At 39.4% G+C, this 23,001-nt stretch overlaps 2 protein-coding genes across 2 annotated transcripts in view; both read left to right on the plus strand.

The window, feature by feature from the left end:
* Positions 1-23,001, plus strand: part of EXOC2 (exocyst complex component 2) — a 210,075-nt gene that overhangs the window by 25,321 nt on the left and 161,753 nt on the right. The gene's annotated exons all lie outside the window — the stretch shown is intronic.
* On the plus strand, positions 12,323-17,668 carry HUS1B (HUS1 checkpoint clamp component B). Its single transcript, XM_017517234.2, has one exon. The coding sequence runs from the start codon at positions 16,667-16,669 to the stop codon at positions 17,501-17,503; it is 837 nt and encodes a 278-aa protein (XP_017372723.1). The 5' UTR covers positions 12,323-16,666; the 3' UTR covers positions 17,504-17,668.

Here is a 23,001-nt window from a genome sequence, read left to right on the forward strand (position 1 = left end):
GGGCTCTCTTTTGGTTCCGTAAGAAGTTTAAGGTGGTTTTTTCCAGTTCTGTGAAGAAGGTCAATGGTAGCTCGATGGTGATAGCATTGAATCTATAAATTACTTTGGGCAGTATGGCATTTTCACAATATTGATTCTTCCTAACCATGAGCATGGAATGTTTTTCCATCTGTTTGTGTCCTCTCTTATTTCCTTGAGCAGTGGTTTGTAGTTCTCCTTGAAGAGATCCTTCGTGTCCCTTGTTAGTTGTATTCCTAGGTATTTTATTCTCTTTGTAGCAGATGTGAATGGGAGTTCACTCATGATTTGGTTCTCTGTCTGTCTGTTATTGGTGTATAGGAATGCTTGTGATTTTTGCACATCGATTTTTCCTGAGACTTTGCTGAAGTTGCTTATCATCTTAAGGAGATTTCGGGCTGAGATGATGGGGTCTTCTAAATATACAATAATGTCTTCTGCAAATAGAGACAATTTGACATCCTCTTTTCCTAATCGAATACCCTTTATTTCTTTTTCTTACCTGATTGCTGTGGCTAGAAGTTCCAATACTCTGTTGAATAGGAATGGTGAGAGAGGGCACCCTTGTCTAGTGCCAGATTTCAAAGGGAATGCTTCCAGTTTTTGCCTGTTCAGTATGATATTGGCTGCAAGTTTGTCATAAATAGCTTTTATTATTTTGAGATACGTTCCATTGATTCCTAGCTTATTGAGTGTTTTTAGCATAAAGGGCTGTTGAATTTTGTCAAAGGCCTTCTCTGCATCAATTGAGATAATCATGTGGTTTTTGTCTTTGGTTCTGTTTATGTGATGGATTAAGTTTATAGATTTGTGTATATTGGACCAGCCTTGCATCCCCAGGATGAAGCCAACTTGATTGTGATGGATAAGTTTTTGCTGTGCTGTTGCAACTGGTTTTCCAGTATTTTATTGAAGATTTTTGCTTATATGTTCATCATGGATATTGGTCTGAAATTTTCTTTTTTAGTTGTGTCTCTGCCAGGTTTTGGTATCAGGAAAATGTTGGTCTCATAAAATGAGTTAAGGAGGATTCCCTCTTTTTATATTGTTTGGAATAGTTTCAGAAGGAATGGTACCAGCTCCTGTTTGTACATCTGGTAGAATTTGGCTGTGAACCCGTCTTGTCCTGGTTGGTAGGCTATTAATTGCTGCCTCAACTTCAGACCTTGTTATTGGTCTATTCAGGGATTGAACTTCTTCCTGATGTACTCTTGGGAGGATAGAAGTGTCCAGGAATTTATCCATTTCTTGTAGATTTACTGTTTTGTATGCATAGAGATGTTTTTAGTAATCTCTGATGGTAGTTTGTATTTCTGCGGAATTGTGGTGATATCCCCCTTATCATTTTTTATTGCATCTATTCGATTCTTCTCTTTTCTTTTTTCTTAGTCTGACTAGCAGTCTATCTGTTTTGTTGATCTTTTCAAAAAACCAGCTCCTGGATTCATTGATTTTTTTTTTTTAAGGGTTTTTTTTGTGTGTCTATCTCCTTCAGTTCTGCTCTGATCGTATTTGTTTATTGGCTTCTGCTAGCTTTTGAATTTATTTGATCTTGCTCCACTACTTCTTTTAATTGTGACGATAGGGTGTAGATTTTAGATCTTTCCTCACTTCTCATGTGGGCATTTAGTGCTATAAATTTCCCTTTCGACACTGCTTTTAATGTATCCCAAAGATTCTGGTATGTTGTGTCTTTGTTCTCATTGGTTTTGAAGAACATCTATTTCTACCTTCATTTCATTATTTATCCGGTACTCATTTAGGAGCAGGTTGTTAAGTTTCCATGTAGTTGTGTGGTTTTGAGTGAGTTTCTTAATCCAGAGTTCTAATTTGAATGCACTCTGATCTAAGAGATGGTTGTTATGATTTCCATCCTTTTGCATTTGCTGAGGAGTGATTTACTTCCAATTACATGGTCAATTTTAGAGTAAATGTGATACGGTGCTGTTAAGAATGTATATTCTATGGATTTAGGGTGTCAAGTTCTGTAGATGTCTGTTAGGTCTGCTTGGTCCAGATCTGAGTTCAAGTCCCAGGTATCCTTGTTAATTTCCTGTCTTGTTGATCTGTTTAATATTCACAGTGGAGTGTTAAGGTCTCCCACTATTATCGTGTGGGAGTCTAAGTCTCTTTGTAGGTCATTGAGAACTTGCTTTATGTTTCTGCATGCTCTTGTATTGAGTGCATGTATATTTAGGATAGTTAGCTCTTCTTGATGCATTGATCCTTTTACCATTATGTAATACCCTGTCTCTTTTGATCTTTGTTGGTTTAAAGTCTGTTTTATCAGAGGCTAGAATTGCAACCCCTGTTTTGTTTTCCTATTTGCTTGGTAAATCTTCCTCCATCCCTTTATTTTGAGTCTGTGTGGGTCTTTGCACATGAGATGGGTCTCCTGAGTACAGTACACAGATGGTTCTTGACTCTTTATCCTATTTGCCAGTCTGTATCTTTTGATTGGGGCATTCAGCGCTTTTACATTTAAGGTTAATATTGTTATGTGTTAATTTGATTCTGCCATTTTGATACTAGCTGGTTGTTTTGCCCATTAGTTGATGCAGTTTCTTCATTGTTGTCTTACCATTTGCTACATTTTTGCAGTGGCTGGTACTGGTTGGTCCTTTCCAAGTTTATTGCTTCCTTCAGGAGCTCTTATAAGATAGGCCTGGTAGTGACAAAAATCTCTCAGCAATTGCTTGTCCGTAAAAGAAATTATTTCTCCTTAACTTATGAAGCTAAGTTTGGCTGGATATGAAATTCTGGGTTGAAAGTTCTTTAAGTATGTTGAATATTGTCCCTGAGTCTCCTCTGGCTTATAAGCCAGGGTTTCTGCCGAAGGATCTGCTGTGAGTCTAAAGGGCTTCCCCTTGTGGGTAACCTGACCTTTCTCTTGGGCTGCCCTTAGCGTTTTTTCCTTCATTTTAACCCTGGTGAATCTGACAATTATGTGCCTTGTGGTTGCTGTTCTTGAGGAATATTTTTGTGGTGTTCTCTGTATTTCCTGGATTTCAATGTTGGCTTGCCTTGCTAGGTTGGGAAAATTCTCCTGGATAATATCCTGAAGAGTGTTTTCCAACTTGATTTCATTCTCCCTATCACATTCAGGTACACCGATCAAATGTAGATTAGGTCTTTTCACATAACCCATATTTCTTGGAGGCTTGGTTCATTTCTTTTCACTCTTTTTTCTCCAATCTTGCCTTCTCATTTTATTTCTTTGAGTTGATCTTCAATCAATGATATCCTTTCTTTTGCTTGATCAATTTTGCTATTGAAAGTTGTGTATGCTTCGCGAAGTTCTCATGCTGTGATTTTCAGCTCCATCAAGTCATTTATGTTGTTCTCTAAGCTGTTTATTCTTAACTAGAATTTCATCTAACTTTTTTTCAAGGTTCTTAGTTTCTTTGCATTAGGTTAGAACATGTTCCTTTAGCCCAGAGAAGTTTGTTGTTACCCACCTTCTGAAGCCTACTTCTGTCAATTCATCAAAATTCTCCATCCTGTTTTGTTCCCTTTCTGGTGAGGAGTTGTGATCCCTTAGAGGAGAAGAGGCTTTCTGGTTTTTGGTGATTTCAGCCTTGTTGTGCTGGCTTCTTCCCATCTTCGCGGATTTATCTACCTTTGGTCTTTGAAGTTGGTGACTTTCGGATGGGGTCTCTGAGTGGATGTCCGTTCTGTTGATGTTGAAGCTATTTCTTTCTGTGTTTAAATTTTCCTTCTAACAGACAGTCTCCTCTGCTGCAGGACTGCTGGAGGTCCACTCCAGACCCTGCTTGCCTGAGAATCACCCACAGGGGCTGCAGAACATCAAGTATTGCTGCCTGTTCCTTCTTCTGGTAGCTTCATCCCAGAGGGGTACCCTCTAGATGTCACCCAGAGCTCTCCTGTATGAGGTGTCTCTTTGGATATACAGGAGTCAGGGAGCTACTTGAGGAGGCAGTCTGTCCCTTATCACTTCGTAAGTGCTGTGCTGGGAACTCTGTTGCTTCCTTCAGAGCTGCTGGGCAGGATGTTTAAGTCTGCTGGAGTGGAACTCACAATGGCCCCTTTTCCCAGGTCCTCTGTCCCAGGAAAGTGGAGCTTTATTTATAAGTCCCTGATGGACTGCTGCCTTTTTTTCAGAGACACCCTACACAGCAAGGAGGGAATCTAGTCAGTCTGCCTGCAGAGGCGTTACTGAGCTGCTGTCGGGTCTGCCCAGCTGCTGTGTAAACTTCCTTGCGATTTTGCTTACACAGGCAAGGTTAGAACTTCCTCTGTAATGGCAGATGCCCCTCTCTCCCACAGAGCTTGACTGTCCCAGGTCGAGCTCAAACTGCTGTGCTGGCTGCAAAAATCACGAGTCAATGGGTTTCAATTTGTGGGTCTTTGTGGAGGTAGGATCATTTGGCTTCCTGCTTTCAGCCCCCTTTTTTTCAGGGGAATGGGCGGTTCTGTCTTGCAGGCATTTAGGCGCCAGCTAAATCGGCTGCACAGTTTTATGCTGGAAACCATGGCACTGGTGTTTTTGGCACCCGCGAGAATCTCCCGGTCTGTGGGCTGTAAAGTCCATGGGAAAAGCACAGTATCTGAGCCCAAGTGCCGGAGTGGTCGGAAAAGTCCCTGATGGCCTCCCTGGGGTAGGAGAGGCAGTCCTCCAGCCCCTTGTACTTCCCTGGTGGGGCAACACCCGACCCTGCCTCAGTTTGCCCTCCTTGGGCTGCACCCGCTGTCGAGCCAGTTGCATTGAGATGAACCTGGTACCTTGGTTGGAAATTCAGAGATCACCCGCCTTCTGGGTCGCTGTCACTGGGAACTGCGCTTCAGAGCTGTTCCCATTCAGCCATCTTGGTGGAAGTCCCCATGTGGTTTTATTTATTTATTTATTTTATTTATTTATTTTTTTGTGACCGTCTCACGCCATCACCAGGCTGAAGTTGCAGTGGTGCGATCTCACTGCAACTTCCACCTCCCAGGTTAAAGTGATTCTCCTGCCTCAGCCTCCCGAGTAGATGGGATTACAGGCGCATGCCACCATACCCAGCTACCTTTTGTATTTTTAGTAGAGACGGGGTTTCACCATGTTGGCCAGGATGGTCTTGATCTCTTGACCTCATTAGCTGCCCGCCTTGGCATCCTAAAGTGCTGTGGGATTACAGGTATGACCCCCAGTGTACCCAGCGTGAAAAAAAGGATTTTTTTAAAAAAAACATAATTGTTATGCTAAGAGAAGAGAAAAAAATGGGACTTTTTAGGCAGTGAACGTATTCGGTATGATACTGTAATGTTGAATACCTGTATTATAAGTTATACATTTGTGAAAACTCATAGAATGTCCAACACAAAGAGCCCCAATGTAAACTGTGGAATGTAGTTAATAGCATATCAGTGTTGGCTTATCAGTAGCAACAGCTGTGCGACACTAATGCAAGATGTTAATAACAGGAAACTGGATGGAGTGGCAGTGAAGGACTATATGGAATTTTGATTTAATTTTTCTGTAAACCTAATAAAACTGCTCGGAAAAATTAAAAAAGTTGTAAACTGCCAAAACAAAACAGCAAAGCACAAAGTTTCCCAATTCCAAATAATAAAAATAATTAATAGACCTGAATGTTGGGAAGACATGCTGAATAGTTTTAGAAATTCCTATTGTAAACGTAAATTACATTTGAATCATTTGCTCAGTTTTGCATCAGTATGACTCCCATGGTGAAGATGCCTTTACATGTTTTCCAGTGATTTTGACTTTTCCTCCTAGTTTCTGATATATTCTAATCAATATGAAGAAATTCCCAGTGCTGGAAACGAGAAGTGTCTTCTACATCTGAAAATTTTTTAGTTAATTAATTTATTTATTTAGAGGTGGAGTTTTACTCTTGTTGCTCAGGCTAGAGTGCAATGGAGGCTCACCGCAGCCTCCACCTCCCATGTTCAAGTGATTCTCCTGCCTCAGCCTCCTGAGTATCTGGGATTACAGACATGTGCCACCACGCCCAGCTAATTTTTTGTATTTGTAGTAGAGACCAGGTTTCTCTGTCTATGTTGGTCAGGTTGGTCTCGAACTCCCCATCTCAGGTGATCCCGCCGCCTCAGCCTTCCAAAGTGCTGGGATTATAGGCGTGAGCTACTGTGCCCCTCTTTACATCTGAAAATTAAGGAGTTAACTGCAGAAAATATTTCATGTGAGAATGTTACTGGGAGGAAGGATGCTGACTTGCTATCACCTAACAGGGACTGGCATGCCCTTTCTGTGAAGGACAGTGTACAATTTTTTTGGCCTTGAGGTCTCAGTTGCTATTACTCAGCTCTACTCTTATAGTGTGAAAGCAGCCTTAGATGACATGGAGTCAAATGAATGTGGCTGTGCTCTGATAAAGCTTTATTTACAAGAACAGGTAGCAGACCAGATTTCTCTTGATGACTATAATTTCTTGACTCTTATTTTTATTTTCTATAAATTATTGGGGTACAGTTGGTATTTGGTTACATGAGTAAGTCCTTTAGTTGTGACTTGTGAGATTTTGGTACACTCATCACCTGAGCAGAATGCACTTCACCATATTTGTAATCTTTTATCCCTCACCTCCCTCCCACTCTTCCCCCAAGTCCCCAAAGTCCATTGTATCATTCTTACACCTTTGCATCCTCATAGCATCCTCATATGATACACATATAAGTGAGAACATATGGTGTTTGGTTTTCCATTCCTGATTTACTTCACTTAGAATAATGGTCTCCAGTTTCATACAGGTCACTGCAAATGCTGTTAATTCTTTCCTTTTTATGACTGTGTAGTATTCCATCACACACACACACACACACACACACACACACGCTTCAAAAATAATGCATAGCAGCTGTAGTCGTTTGCATTCCTACCAGCAATGTAAAAGTGTTCCCTGTTCACTGCATCCACTCCTACATCTACTGTTTTTTGATTTTTCGATTATGGCCATTCTTGTAGGAGTAAGATGATATACATTGTGGTTTTGATTTGCATTTCCCTGATAATTAGTGATGTTGAGCATTTTTTCATGTTTGTTGGCCATTTGTATATCTTCTTTTGAGAGCTATTTATGTCCTTAGCCCATTTTTTGATGGGATTGTTTTTCATTTTTTCTTTTCTTTTCTTTTTGATGGAGTCTTGCTCTGACGCCAAGCTAGAGTGCAGTAGTGCGATCTTGGCTCACTGCAACCTCTGCCTCCTGGATTCAAGTGATTCTCCTGCCTCAGCTTCCCAAGTAGCTGGGACTACAGGCGTGTGCCACCACCCCCAGCTAATTTTTGCATTTTTAGTAGAGATAGGGTTTCACTATGTTGACCAGGATGGTCTCAATCTTTCGACCTCATGATCCACCTGCCTCAGTCTCCGAAAGTGCTGGGATTACAGGCATACGCCACTGTGCCTGGCTGATTTGTTTTTTTTTTTTTTAAAAATTTGGTGGTAATATATAAGAATGAGATAGGAAAATAATAAATTTTATGTCCTCCAAATTACATTTATTTTTTTTTTTTTTTCTTACTGATTTGTTTGAGTTGGTTGTAGATTCTAGATATTAATCCTTTGTCAGATACATAGATTGTGAAGATTTTCTCCCACTCTGTAGGTTGTGTTTACTCTGCTGACTGTTCGTTTTTCCATGGAAAAGCTCTTTAGCTTAAGTAGGTCCCAGCTATACTTTGTTTTAATTTCATGTGGTTTTGAGTTCTTGGTTATGAAATCTTTGCCTAAGCCAACATGTAGATGGGTTTTTCCAGCGTTATCTTCTAGAATTTTTATAGTTTCAGGTCTTAGGTTTAAGTCTTTAATCCACCTTGAGTTGATTTTTGTATAAGGTGACAACCGAGGATCCAATTTCATTCTCCTACATGTGGCTAGCCAATTATCCCAGTACCATTTGTTGAAAAGGTGTTCTGCGTTCTCTATTCTGTTCCATGGGTCTCTGTGTCTATTTTTATACCAGTACCACACTGTTTTAGTGACAATGGCCTTATAGTGTAGTTTGAAATCAGGTAGTGTGATGCCTCCAGATTTGTTGTTTTTGCTTAGCCTTGCCTTGGCTATGTGGGCTCTTTTTTGTTTCCATATGAATTTTAGAATTGTTTTTTTCCAATTCTGTGAAGAATGATAGTGGTATTTTGATGGGAATTGCATTGAATTTGTAGATTGCTTTTGACAGTATGGTCATTTTCACAATATTGATTGTGCCCATCCATGAGCATGGATTGTGTTTCCATTTGTTCTTGTCATCTACAATTTCTTTCAGCACTGTTTTGTAGTTTTCCTTGTATAGGTCTTCTGAAAGACGTAACTCATTGGTTAGGTATATTCCTAAGTATTTTATTTTATTTTTGCAGCTGTTATTAAAGGGGTTGAGTTCTTGATTTGATTCTTCACTTGGTTGCTGTTGGTGTATAGAAGAGCTACTGATTTGTGTACATTAATCTTGTATCTAGAAGCTTTGCTGACTTCTTTTATCAGTTCTAGGAGCTTTCTGGAGGAGTCCTTAGAGTTTTCAAGGTAAATGATCATATCGTCAGCAAACAGTGATAGATTGACTTCCTTTTTACTGATTTTATGCCCTTTCTTTCTCTTGTCTGATTGCTCTGGTTAGGACTTGTAGTACTATGTTGAAGAGGCGTGGTGAGAGTGGGCATCCTTCTCTTGTTCCAGTTCTCAGAGGGAATGCTTTCAAGCTTCCAACTTTTCTCCATTCGGTATTGTGTTGGCTGTGAGTTTGTCATAGATGGCTTTTATTACATTAAGGTATGTCCATTGTATGCCAGTTTTGCTGAGAGTTTTGATCATAAAGGATGCTGGATTTTGTCGAATGATTTTTCTGCATCTATTGAGATGATCATGTAATTTTTGTGTTTAATTCTGTTTATGTGGTATCTCATATTCATTGACCTGTGTATGTTAAACCACCCCTGCATCCCTGGTATGAAACCCACTTGATCATGGTGGATTATCTTTTTGATATGTCATTGGATTCAGTTACTGGTATTTTGTTAAGGACCTTAGCATCTATATTCATCAAGGATATTAGTCTGTAGTTTTCTTTTTTGGTTATTTCCTTTCCTGATTTAAGTATTAGGGTGATACTGGTTTCTAGAATAAATTAGGGAAAGTTCCTTCTTTCTTTATCTTGTGGATTAGGGTCAAAAGGTTTGGTACCAATTCTTTGAATGTCTGGTAGAATTCTACTGAATTCATCTGGTCCTGGACTGGACTTTGGTAGTAGTTTTTAAATTACCATTTCAATCTCACTGTTCATTATTGGTCTGTTCGGGGTATCTAATTCTTCCTGATTTAAGCCAGGAGCATTGTATTTTTCCAGGAATTTATTCATCTCTTCTAGGTTTTCTAGTTTATGTGTGTAAAGATGTTCATAGCAGCCTTGAGTGATCTTTTGTATTTCAGTGTTGTCAGTTGTAATGTTTCCTGTTGCGTTTCTTAGTGAGGTTATTTGGATTTTCTCTCTTCTTTTCTTGGTTAATCGTGCTAATGGTCTGTCAATTTCATTTATGTTTTCTAAGAACTATCTTTTTTTCGAGATGAAGTCTTGCTTTGTCATCCAGGCTGGAGTGCAGTGGCGCAATCTTGGCTCACTGCAGCCTCCACCTCTTGGGTTCAAGCAATTCTACTGCCTCAGCTTCCCAGAACCAGCTTTTTGTTTCATTTATCTTTTGTATTTTTGTTGTTTTCATTTCAATTTCATTTAGTTCTGCACTGATCTTGGTTATTTTATTTCTTCTGTTGGGTTTGGGTTTGGTTTGTTTTTGTTTCTGTAGTTCTTTGAGGTGTGACCTTATCAGTTTGTGCTCTTTCAGTCTTTGATGTACGTACTTAGGGCTATGAACTTCTCTTAGCACTGCCTTTGCTGTATCACAGAGGTTTTGATAGGTTATATCATTATTGTCATTCAGTTGTAAGAATTTTTTAATTTCCATCTTGATTTCTTTTTTGACCTAGTGCTCATTCAGGAGCAGGTTAATTTCCATGTATTTGCATGGTTTTGAAGGTTCCTTTTGGAGTTGAATTCCAGTTTTATTCCGCTGTGGTCTGAAGGAGTGCTTGATATAATTTCAATTTTCTTAATTTATTGAGGCTCGTTTTATGGCCTATCATATGGTCTATCTTGGAGAAAGCTCCATGTGCTGTTGAATAGAATGTCTTCTGCGGTTGTTGGTTGAAGTGTTATGTATGTATCTGTTAAGTCCATATGTTCCAAGGTAGCATTTAAATCCATTCTTTGTTGACTTGCTCTCTTGATGACCAGTCTAGGGCTGTCAGTGGAGTATTGAAGTCCTCCAGTATTATTGTGTTGCTATCTCATTGCTTAGGTCTATTAGCAATTGTTTTATAAGTTTGGAAGCTCCAGTGTTAGTGCGTATATGTTTAGGATTGTGATATTTTCCTGTTAGACAAGGCCTTTTACCATTATATAATGTCACTCTTTGTCTCTTTTAACTGCTGTTGCTTTAAAGTTTGTTTTGTCTGATGTAAGAATAACTACCTCTGCTGGCTTTTGGTGTCCATTTGCATGAAATGCCTTTTTCCACAGTTTTAGGTGAGTCTCCGGAAGGCAGCAGAGATTTGGTTGTTGAGTTCTTATCCATACTATGGTCCTGTATCTTTTAAGTGGAGCATTTAGGCCATTCATTTACATTCAATGTTAGTATTGAAATGTAAGGTACCATTGCATTCATCTTGATCTTTGTTATCTTTATACTTTGGTTTTGTTTTTGCTTTGTAATGTATATTTTTGTTTTTATAGGTCCTGTGTGATATATTCTTTAAAGAGGTTCTGTTTTGCAGTGTTTCCAGGATTTGTTTCAAGAGTTAGAGTTCCTTTTAGCATTCTTGTAGTGGCGGCTTGGTAATGGTGGATTCTCTCAGCATTTGTTTGTCTGAAAAAGATTGTATATTTCCTTCATATGTGATGCTTAGTTTCACTGGATACAAAATTCTTGGTTAATAATTGTTTTGTTTGAGGAGGCTAAAGATAGGGCCCCAGTTCCTTCTAGCTTGTAGAGTTTCTGCTGAGAAATCTGCTGTTAATCTGTTGGGTTATCCTTTATAGGTTACCTAGTGTTTCTGTCTCACAGCTCTTAAGATTTTTTCCTTAGTTTTTAACTTTGGATAACCTGATGACAGTGTACCTAGGTGATGATCTTTTTATAATGAATTTCTCAGGTGTTCTTTGTGCTTCTTGTTTTTGGATGTCTAGGTCTCTAGCAGGGCTGGGGAAGTTTTCTGTGATTATTCCCCCAGATACGTTTTCCAAGCCTTTAGAATTATCTTCTTCCTCAGGAATACTGATTGTTCTTAGGTTTGCTCATTTAACATAATCCCAGACTTCTTGGAGGCTTGTCCTTATTTCCTTATTCCTTTTTCTTTGTCTTTGTTGGATTAGGTTAATTCGAAGACCTTGTCTTCGATCTCTGAATTTCTTTTTCTTCTGCTTGTTCAGTTCTATTGCTGAGACTTTCCAGAGCATTTTGCATTTCTAAAAGTGTGTCCAAAGTTTCCTAAATTTTTGATTGTTTTTTCTTTAAGCTATGTATTTCCTTGAATATTTCTCCCTTCACTTTTTCTGTTTTTTGTTGTTGTTGTTGTTGTTGTTTGTTTGTTTGTTTTGTTTTTTATTTCCTTGCATTGGGCTTTGCGTTTCTCTGGTCCCTCCTTGATCAGCTTAATAACAGACCTCTTGGATTCCCCCCTCCCCCCCCCCAGGTAAATCAGGGATTTCTTCATGGTTTGCATCCGTTGCTGGTGAACTAGTGTGACTTTTTGGGGAGTGTTGAAGAGACTTATTTTGTCATATTACTAGGGTTGGTTTTCTGGTTCCTTCTTATTTGGGTAGGCTCTGTCAGAGGGAAGGTTTAGAGCTGAAGGCTGTTGTTCAGATTCTTTTGTCCTACAGGGTATTCCCTTGACATAGCACTCTCTCCCTTTTCCTGTGGGTGTGACTTCCTGTGAGCCAAACTACTTGATTGTTGTCTCTTTTCTGAGTCTAGCCACCCAGTGATTCTGCCTGGCTCTGGGTACTGGGAGTTGTCTGCCCAGAATCCTGTGATGTGAACCATCTATGGGTCTCTCAACTGTGGATACCAGTGCCTGTTCTGGTGGAGGTGGCAGAAGGTACAGTGGACTCTGTGAGGGGTCCATAGTTTTGGTGGTTTAATGCTCTATTTTTGTGCTGGTTGGCCTCTTGCCAGGAAGTGGTACTTTGCAGAAAGCATCAGCTGTAGTAGTGTGGAGAGGGACCACTGGTAGGTGGGGCCCTAGAACTCCCAAGATTGTATGACCTTTGTTTTCCACTACCAGGGTGGGTAGGGAAGGACCATTGGGTGGGGGTCAGGCATGTCTGAGCTCAGACTCTCCTTGGTGGGTCCTGTTGTGGCTGCTGTGAGGGATGGGGTGAGATTCCCAGGTCACTGAAGTTGTGTACTTAGGGCAATTATGGCTGCCTCTGCTGAGTCATGCAGGTTGTCAGGGAAGTGGGGGAAAGCCGGCAGTCACAGGCCTCACCCAGCTTTTACACAAACAGAAGGACCAAATCTCACTCTCACTGTGCCCCCTCACCAGCAGCCCTGAGTTTGTTTCCAGGGGGAGGGCAAGACAGGCTTGAAACTCTGCCCCAGGCTACTCACCTCCCAGCTGCAAACTAAAAGGGCCTTTGGAGTCTGCACATAGGATTTGCGTCCTCCCCCACACCGAGTTCTGGCCAGGAGGCTTCTCACCCCATTCAAAATTGTCACAGAATTTAGCTAGAGAATTCCTTCTCCCTGTGGGGTTTTACCCCCTGCTCCTCAGGCCACCCTCCAGATGTGTCCCTGTGGTGCCAGGCAGGAATGGGATGCTTGGAGACCCAGCAAGCTCCCAGGGCCTTTCTGCTGCTCCCTCTACCCCTGTATTTCACCCGCCTGTCCATATTGAGTCAACTCCAGGTAAAGTCAGAAACTTGCCCCGCAAACAGACCTTCAGCTTCCCCAGTGGAGGTGAGTGTTCAGAAGAGGGTCTGCCTTTCCCACTTCCGCAGTTGGGGCACTCACAGTATTTGCAGTATCTCCCGGGTCCTGCAAGAGCAGTCCACTTCCTTCAGAGGGTCTGAGATTGCTGGTTTGTTCTTGCAGTTGATCTGGAGCTAAAATTCACAATGTGAGCCTCTGCAGCTCTAATCCAGGCCTGCCTCCCATCGCCATGCTGATCTCTCCCACTCAATCAGTTTCCTGGGTCTTGATCTAAAATGTGCATCAGGGAAGCTCACTGACTAAGTAAATAAAGAGATTCTATAAAAGAAACTTTAATGCATTCATCAACATTTCCTGCAAGGTCACATATTACAGGTAAACAGTTTAGATTTTTGTTTGTGATTCGGAAACCTAGCACGAGTGACTCCATTTTGAGTTTCTCTGTTGGGTGTAGTGCAGCAACCAAGTCTAAATCAGTGGCTTTTCATAATTTTATTTAATAATGCTATATGATCAAAGCTACAGGTAGGAAAAATAGTGGTTCTAAATGTTATGAAACAAAGAGAATATAAACAAATGGGCTAAGTGTTCAATCCAGAAAGGCAGGAAGAAGTTAGCAAAATGCAGAAAGGAGTTGATACTGAAGTGGAAAATGATGAAGTTGATCACGGTTCTTCTGAAAGAAAGAAAATACAATTGACAACTTATATCAAAGACTGTTATTTATAAAAATTAGTAAAACAGTTGTTGATTGGCACATCTAACCCTGAGAAAATATTTACACATATTCAAGACAGAATGAAAAAGGTGATAAAAACCACAGTGATACATAAAAGTAGCATATTAAATTTGAAAATCAAAATGACACTTTTGACTTTCTCAAAATATAGTAAATTGTCTTAAGACATGTGGACATATAAGTGTGAAAGAAATTCCCAAATAATTGTAGCCAACAAGGCACTAGAAATAGATGGCTTTAGAAGCTACATACAAGAAATAGAATATTCCTATACTATTTAAGCTACTATAAGATGACAAGTATGGGAAACTTCACATTCTTTCTGTAAGTGAAACCTAGCTGCTGTGGATATAGAACTGCCCAATAATATTGAAATGCTGAATGTGTCTGGATACCAAAAGCACAGAAACAATACAAGAGGAAATAATTTTAGACCAGTTACAAGTAAAATTAAAGATGTAGAACTCCTAAATAAAATGTTAGCAAATCAAACCCAGGAGTGACTAGAACATGGAACCAAGTACTGTTTATTCCTAGATTATAGAGAAATTGAATACTTAGAAGTTTATTACTTTTATTTGCTGTATTAGGTGAAAAAATATCTTGAAGGATGATGAAAACTATTTGATAAAATTTAATATCCATTCCTAATTTAAAAAATAGAACCCTAAGAAACTAAAAGTAGGTAAATATTTTGTGTGCAAAATAAAGTATTAATAGCAAACATCATATTAATGGTGAAACGTTAGATCATATATTGTCAGTAGTTCTTGAGCGGACAAAATAAATCTTGACATATAAAATAAAGATATATAGTGTATAATACAGATACATAGTATATTTATGGTATTCATAAAATTTAGAGCAATTAGGGAAAGAAACCTAAAAGACTCTTGGGGGCACTAATGACAAACAATTTGGGAAACACTGCTCTAGAGCATTCCTTATTAGTTACAGATAAGACAGAGATGCTTGCTAGTACCACTTTTACTCAGCAGTGTTTTGAAAAGGACAGCAAACTCAATGCCAGTTAAATAAATGGCATAAACCTTGAAGAGTAAGAGCCATAATTACAGTACATGAAGATAGTAAGATTTTCTACATAAGAAACATTAAAAGAGCAATTGAAAAATGATTTCAGGAGAGAGATTCAGTAACTTGACTGATTTCAAGATATTGTATGTTATGTGAAGTTCCCAAGAACAGAGCTGAATAATTTATTGACAGTCATAAAAAATGGTTTGAATAAGTGAGAGGATTTAATGTTGTAGCTATTTTAAGTATCCTGAAATTATCTTGCAATTGATACATTTCATACATTCATTTAACAAATGTGTTGAAAACCAGTTGCATGCCAGATACTGTTCTGAATGTTGGGTGTACATCGGTGTATGGAACAGGTAAGAACTCCTTTCCTCTAACTTACATTATTGTGGTTAGAGCTAGACAGTAAACAGAGAAGTGTAAGTATGTAATATGTGAGGGTGGTGACAGTTCCCATCAAAATTCCAGGCAGATTATTTTTAGACGCTGACAAAATATTTTAAAGCTCATATGGAGCAGTATCTGTGAGAGAATGAGAGAAGTTCTGATAGATTGTCCTATTCAATACTGAAATATAATATAGAATTCAAATCACTGGTACAGGTGCAAGATAGGGCAGTGGGAGAAAATATAGAGAGGGTCAGGAAACATTCAGGAGAAAAGGAGAATTTTTGTCTAAAATAATTAAAATTGAGATTTCAGATTAGTGGAAAAGTGAATTTAGTGAATTGTGTGTATCAGCTGGGTATTCAGTAATCCAAAAAAGATTTCAACTAGCCAAACAACTAAGTCATAAAAACAGATAACATTTAAAGTACCAGAAACAGGACTTTGAAAGCATGACCCTAGAAGTAGCAGAGAAAAGGTCAATATAACATAAAAAGATTCAATATTTCCCAAGGGCAAAGAGCACCAAAAACGATGTGAAAAGTCACATGATAAACTGAGGAAGATATTTACAGTACATGTAATGGACAGAGGGTTGATGTTCTTGCCAGAGATCTTAAAATAAAATAAAAAAAATAAACTTAATAAAAAGATGCAAGGGACATAAAATGGAATTTACACACAGTGCAAGTTGAAATCTTTTTTTTTTCTTTTTTTTTGGCCTGGCAGAATGCTACAGATAAAACAGATTGCTAATACTCAAATGTTGCTTGTGGACTGGAGTGTTCATGCAGCTTTCTGCAGGCCAGTTTGAGAATATTTATTAGGATTTTAAATGTGCCTTCATTGACCAGCACTTCACCTCCGAATTTAATGCAAGAAAATAATTGGGTAAATAGGCAAAACTATTTTGTACAAAAATGTTCATTTTTTCATAATAGCAAAAAATTGGAAATCATCTAAATTGTCATTTGTGTTATAACTCTATACATTGGAAAACTGATCAGCCATGAAAATGATGTAAGCATGTTTCACCAACATGGAAAGATGCCTGTTACATATTTTATGTGTGAAGATGAGGTTGTAAAATATGTGCCTAGTATGCTATATTTCATAAGACATGTGGCACTGTATCTTCATATATGCCGATTGATGAAGATGGTATCAGTGTATATACCAAAGAGATTAAAAGTGGTTATCTGAGTGATGATTTTGTCTTCACAGTGTTTAGAATACTAAAAAGTTTCTGCAGTGGAATGCCTACTCTTTTAAAAACCAGAGTTGAAAGAGGGAAGCCTTTTTTGAGAGGGTTGGAGGGAAGGTAAGAAAGGGCGTGGGGATGCCCTTCTGTGGCCCCAGGCCTAGGGCCGCAGAACCCAGAACAGAACCCGGAACCCGAGTGCCTGCCCTGTTGGGGGCCGTAGGGAGGGCAGCGCAGCGGACCCAAGTGGACCGGAAGGGAGCGTGACGTGTGGCATCCTCCTCAGAGAGCCCAGCGTTGCCTTCGCCAACATCATGAAGTTTCGCGCCAAGATCATCGGCAAGGGCTCTCTAGACCTGTTCATCCAAGTCAGCAGCACCGTGGCGAGGCTGGTGAAGGTCTGCGTGCTCCGCGTGTGCCCTGACAGGATCTGTTTCGGCTCCGCAGGCTCAGGCGGCCTTCAGGAGGCCAGGCTGTGGTGCGAGGTGCAGCAGCGGGCCTTCCAGCATTTTCGCATGGAAGGTGTCTCGGAAGAACTCAATGAGATCCATTTGGAGCTGATGGCGGAGCACCTGTCCAGGGCAGCGAGAAGCGCGGTGGGCGCGTCCTCACTGAAGCTGCAGCTTACCCACAAGCGCTGCCCCTGCCTCACGGTGGTGGTGGAGCTGGCCTCACCCCTGGGCCGTGTTCGCAGCGTGATGCACGATCTGCCCGTGCGGGTGCTTCCCAGAAGAGTGTGGCGAGACTGCCTGCCGCCCAGCCTGAACGCCTCGGATGTGAGCATCTACCTGCCGCGCTGGAGGATGCTGAGGAGCATCGTGGAGAGGATGGTGAACGTGGGCGATCACGTGCTGCTGGAAGCAAACCTCAGTGGCAAGATGACCCTGAGTATAGAGACGGAGGTGGTGTCTATTAAAAGTTATTTTAAAAATCTTGGAAACCCTCCAAAGTCGGCTGTTGGTGTGCCTCAAAACAGAGACCTGGAGAGCATGGTGCAAGTGCGGGTAGATAATCGTAAGCTTCTGCAGTTTTTGGAGGGACAGCAAATAAATCCTCCGACGGCTTTATGCAATATTTGGGACAATGCTCTTCTTCACCTTGTTTTGGTTCAAGAAGATGTCTCTCTTCAGTATTTCATTCCTGCCTTGTAAAAATTCAGCCAGCTTAGATTTGTTTTTTAAGCTTAAGAACTTTTCAAAACTGAAACAGACCGAGTTAATTGGTTTGAAAGTTTGTACCTTCTCTGACTTAATGCTAGGCGTAGATTTTATTGAGCCCTTCCTCCTTTGCAAAATTTATATTAAAGCATTGATAAAACAGTTGGGTAGTTTATCTTTTTGTTTTTTGACTTTGTCAGTTTTTTTCATGCTTAACACTCTAACAAGAAAATTATTCTTCAACTCTTTGTTGGGGGAGGGGGAAGAAGGTTGTAATGAAATAAATATTTTTGAATACTGAAACAGTTGCCTCAGTATTTTTATTATAAAATGCTACTGTGTAAAGCGGGAACGTTCTCCTTTAAAAATATGTATAAACGTTTTCCTTTAGAGAATCACTTTCCGTGGCAGCTATAGACATAGAAAATTTATTTCTGAAATAAGATTTGCAAGACAAAATTACTCCATGATCCATGGACTGCGGAATGGATATTGTTAGCAGTCATGAAAACTTTCATTTCCTTTTGTATCTCCACCAGAACTCTTGGGTGACCAGGTGCATTGTCAATAAGCAGTAATATTCTGAAAGAAATCTTTTTTTCTAAGGATTAGGTTTAAACAATGAGCTTACATTATGCAATAAAAACTATGCTGTAAACAGATGTGCTGTCATCTAGGCTTTGTTGTTCTATTGATAGAACACAGGCAGAGTAGATTTATCATAATTCTTCAGAGCCCTAGGATTTTCAGAATGGTAAGTGAGCGTTGGCTTCAACTGAAAGTCACCAGCTACATTAGCCCCTAACAACAGAGTCAGCCTGTCCTTGAAGCTTTGAAGCCAGGAATTGACTTCTCCTCTCTAGCTATGAAAGTCCTAGATGGCATCTTCTTCCAATTGAAGGCTGTTTGTCTTCATTGAAATCTGTTGTTGAGTGTAGCCACCTTCTTCAGTGATCTTATAATAGCTAGATATTCTGGATAACTTGCTGCAGCTTCCGCATAAGTACTTGCTGTTTCACCTTGCATTTTTATGGTCAGGAAATAGCTTCTTTCCGTAAACCTTATGAACCATCCTCTAACTCAGCCTTTTCTTTTGCAGTTTCCTCACTTCTCCAAGCCTTTATAGCATTGAAGAAAGTTAGGGCTTTACACGGGGTTAGGTTTTGGCTTAAGGGAATATTGTGGTTTGTTTGATCTTCGATCTAGACCACTTACACTTTCTCCATATCAGCAGTAAGGCCGTTTTGTTTCTTATCATTCATGTGTTCACTGGAGGTGCACTTTGAATTTCTATCAATAACTTTTCCTTTGTGTTCACAACTTGGCTGTTTGCCACACGAAGGCCTGGCTTTAGGCTGTCACATCATTCGACATGGCTTCCTTACTAAGCTGAATCATTCCTAGCTTTTGATATGAAGTGAGAGATTTGAAACTCCTGCTTTCACTTGAGCACTTAGAGGCCATTGTAGGGTTATGAGTTGACCTACTTTCAATATTGTTATATTTTAGGGAATAGGGAGACCTGAGGAGAGGGAGGGAGAATGCTGGTTGGTGGAGTAGTCACACACACATTTATCAATTGAGTTCCCTGTCTCATATGAGCATGGTTTGTGGTGTCCCAAAATAGTTAAAATAGTAACATCAAAGAACACTGATCACAGTTCACCATGACAGATATAATGATAATGAGTAAGTTTGAGATAATGCAAGAATTACAAAATGTGAAATGGAGTGTCATGGAGAGACATGAAGTGAGCACATGCTTTTAGAAAAATGGCACTGATAGGCTTGCTTGATGCAGGTTTGCCACAAACCTTCAATTTGTAAAATATGCAGTATCTGACTAGTACAGTAAAGTGAAGCACAGTAAAAGGAGGTAAAGTCAAGTTCATGTTAACCAAAATGTTGCTTTAAGGGTAATTTTTGGATAAATCAGATCTCTGTTCCTCCTCTCTCCCCCCCGCCCCTTCCCAGTATTCCAGTACTTCTCTTAGAAAATAATTCTTAATGTTTCACTGTTTAGAGAAAAAGGAGGAGAGGTTATAAAAGGATGGTATAACAATGAACAGTCTCAGGGGGAGGAATAGCTCATATTCTTTTATATTAAATTTTAGTTTAGTGTTTTAGTGGCTTATGCAGTAAGATAAGCCATTAACTTGGGAACCTGTATATTTGCATACTTAGTACATTGCCATGACTACATTTTTATCAGTAATGAAAAGTTTCCTGCTAGATTTGGTCATGAAACACTTGAACCTGTTAATTTATTTTTTTTGATGATTTCTAAATTCCACCTGTGGTGGTGTGGAAAGAACACACAAACGTTGGACCCAGGCAAGTCACTTGAACCCTCTGGCTTATTAAGATCTGTTTCCGTTGGACTAGATTCTGATTTAATGCTATTAAAGTTGTAACATGGGAAATTTAAACAGTTGTTTTCAAAAGTATTTCAGAAGTAGTTTTAAAAAATTATTAATAACCACTGGAGATATAGTGTAAGCTCTGTGAAACTGCTTTCTAACTTCTGAGTTACGTACAAAAATGTGGGAATATTTAATTTGGTGAGTATTTTCAGAGCTGGTTGTGAAGATTTTTAATAAAGGCATTTTTTGGTTCATTTAAAAAAATCTGCCCTTATTTGCGCTTTGTAGACTACAGATTAGTAGGCTTTATTTTTTATTATATTTTATTTTTTTGAGACAAGGTCTCACTCTCTTGCCCAGGCTGGAGTGCAGTAGCACGATCTCAGCTCACCCTAACCTCCTCCTCCTCAGTTCAAGTGATTCTTGTGCCTTAGCTTCCCGAGTATCTGGGATTACAGGCACCCACCACCGTGCCCGGCTAATTTTTTTATTCTTATTAGAGACAAGGTTTTACCATGTAGGCCAGGCTAGTCTCAAACTCCTGACCTTAGGTGATCTGCCCATCTCAGCCTCCCAGTGTGCTGGGATTACAGACGTGAGCCAGGCCTTTTGTAGACTTTAAATGTAAGATAAAAATGGAGAATATATCCCTTACTACAAGTGAGGAAATTACAAGATCTGCAGGTTTTGATTGATACAACACAGAAATTCTTTGTCAGGTTTATTTCAGGCATCTCTTCCAAATTTTTTCCTTTTTTAGTAACATTAAGTGAGTTTTTTCAAGCTATAATAAAATATTTTTTACTGGTTTCATACTCGGTTCTTCTTTCCTGCAGTTGTCTGTCTCTAGTTCTGTTGCTTCCTCTTTATGTACTTAATAAAACCAAGAGAAATGAAAAATGTTATGGTTTGTTTTGGAACATAAATAATTGTACAGTCTAATATTTGATGAATTATTGTGGTTTACTTTTAGTAATTCATTAACAAGGACATCTATCAAAAGTTTTATAGCCTAATTTGTAATGTAGCTTTTGGAAATGAAAAAGATAATTTATTCTTCTACTTAGGTTATTCCCTAATTTGCAGAGATATGTTGCCCATGATATTAAGGAAAATCAATAGGTCTTCTAAACATAATGTTTAATATTGTCTAATTATATATTAAAAACATTTTATAATACAGAAATTTAAAAATGAATAGCTTGCTATTATAATTTTTAGTTTAATTGTGAAAAACTAGAGAGTGCCTGTTTCTGTAGTTATGCATTAGTTGCTGAATTTAAAACTTTGTAAAGGACTCTTATAGGAACAAGAGCTCAAAGGTGCCTTAGAGCTGATCTCATCCAATCACCATGTTTATAGATGAGAAAAGTTTCGCAGTGCATAAAAGTCAACAAGTGTTTTTATTTCCTAATGCCAGAACTCAGTTTAGAACCCAGTCTCCAGATTGTTCATAAATGTTTCACGAGACTTACAGCTTGGATATACTTTTGTTCATTACAATAAATCTAGAGTACCATGTGAATGTTTTACTTAACCTTAAAAGATAACAGTTAAATTTAAAAATCTCAAACCTTTTGGAAAGGCATTGTCATATTGTCCTTGCTTGAAGCTGTCTTTTGCTCTTGCAGGCAGAAAGGAATTTATTTGCCACACAAAATGATAATTCAATGAAAATAAAGTCTCACATTTAAAAAATCAAGGCCTCAAGTTTACAAATTATTTAAGCCTCTTCCATTGTTTCTCATAGGGAGACTACTGAGAAGTAATAAGACACTATGCATTTTATGTTTCACTGTATCTATAGAAAATAAATCATAGGAAAATGTATTAAAGTGCTTTCTTTATATCCAGAATTTATTGTCCCACTAGATCCCACTTGCTGAAAGCTAAACTGGCTTATTCATGACAGTCTTGTACTTTTAAAAAATTCTACTGCTAAAAAGAAATTGCTCTTGAGTGTGTATTTATTCAATGAATAGGTTGCCATTATCAAGAGAAATCAGACAAGTGTTTCTGACCTGGTTAATTTCTATAAGGACCCTCCTAGTTCTGGTTATCCCCATTTGTTAACAGGAGTTGAAAACACATCAGAATTATGATTGATCCTTCCCTTCCCTTCCCTTCCCTTCCCTTCCCTTCCCTTCCCTTCCCTTCCCTTCCCTTCCCTTCCCTTCCCCTTCTTCCCTTCTTCCCTTCTTCCCTTCTTCCCTTCTTCCCTTCTTCCCTTCTTCCCTTCTTCCCTTCTTCCCTTCTTCCCTTCTTCCCTTCTTCCCCTCTCTCCTTCCTTCTCTCTCCTCTCTCTCTCTCCTTCCATCCCTGTCTCCTTCCCTCCCTCTCTACCTCCCTCCCTCCCTCCCTTCCTTCCTTCCTTCCACCCTGGTAATGGACAGGACATAAGTGTATAGTGTGCTTCTTAGGCTAGGAGCCAGCATGTAATAACTTGTAGCCTATCTTATATATCTGTGTATATATGTGAAGTCCCCAGTAAGTATTCCCATTCTCCCAACCTTTAGCATTTGCCCATTTGCATTATTTAGTACTTTGTATATTATTAGTGTTCTTGTGCCAGAGTATAACCTAATAAAAGTTTCTAATTCTTATCTGTATTAATTTTCCTTACATGAGTAATAATAACTATTTTACCTCTTCATCCCTCTGCTTTCTAAGGATAAAATTAGCTTGTGGCCGGGCACAGTGGCGTGGGCCTGTAGTTCTAGCTACTACCGAGGCTGAGGCAAGAGGATCACTGGAAGTCAGAAGTTGGAGGTAGTGATGCACCCTGGTTGTACCTGTAAATTTCCATGGTACTCTAGCATGGGAAACACAATGAGGCTGTATCTCTTAAAAAAGAAAAGATTTAGGGCCCAGTGCAGTGGCTCATGCTTGTAATCCCAACACATTGGGAGGCTGAGGTGGGCAGATTTCTTGAGCCTAGGAGTTTGAGACCAGCCTGGGCAACAGAGCAAGACATCATCTCTGTTAACAAAAATACAAAAATTAGGCAGGCATGGTGGTGCATGCCTGTGGTCCCAGCTACATGTAAGGCTGAGGTGGGAGGATTGCTTGAGCTCAGGAGTTCTAGGCTGCAGTGAGCCGTGGTCATGCCACTGCACTCCAGACTGGTTG

The sequence above is a fragment of the Cebus imitator genome, unplaced genomic scaffold (genome assembly GCF_001604975.1).
Source record: "Cebus imitator isolate Cc_AM_T3 unplaced genomic scaffold, Cebus_imitator-1.0 Scaffold623, whole genome shotgun sequence".
NCBI classification, from domain to species: Eukaryota; Metazoa; Chordata; class Mammalia; order Primates; family Cebidae; genus Cebus; species Cebus imitator.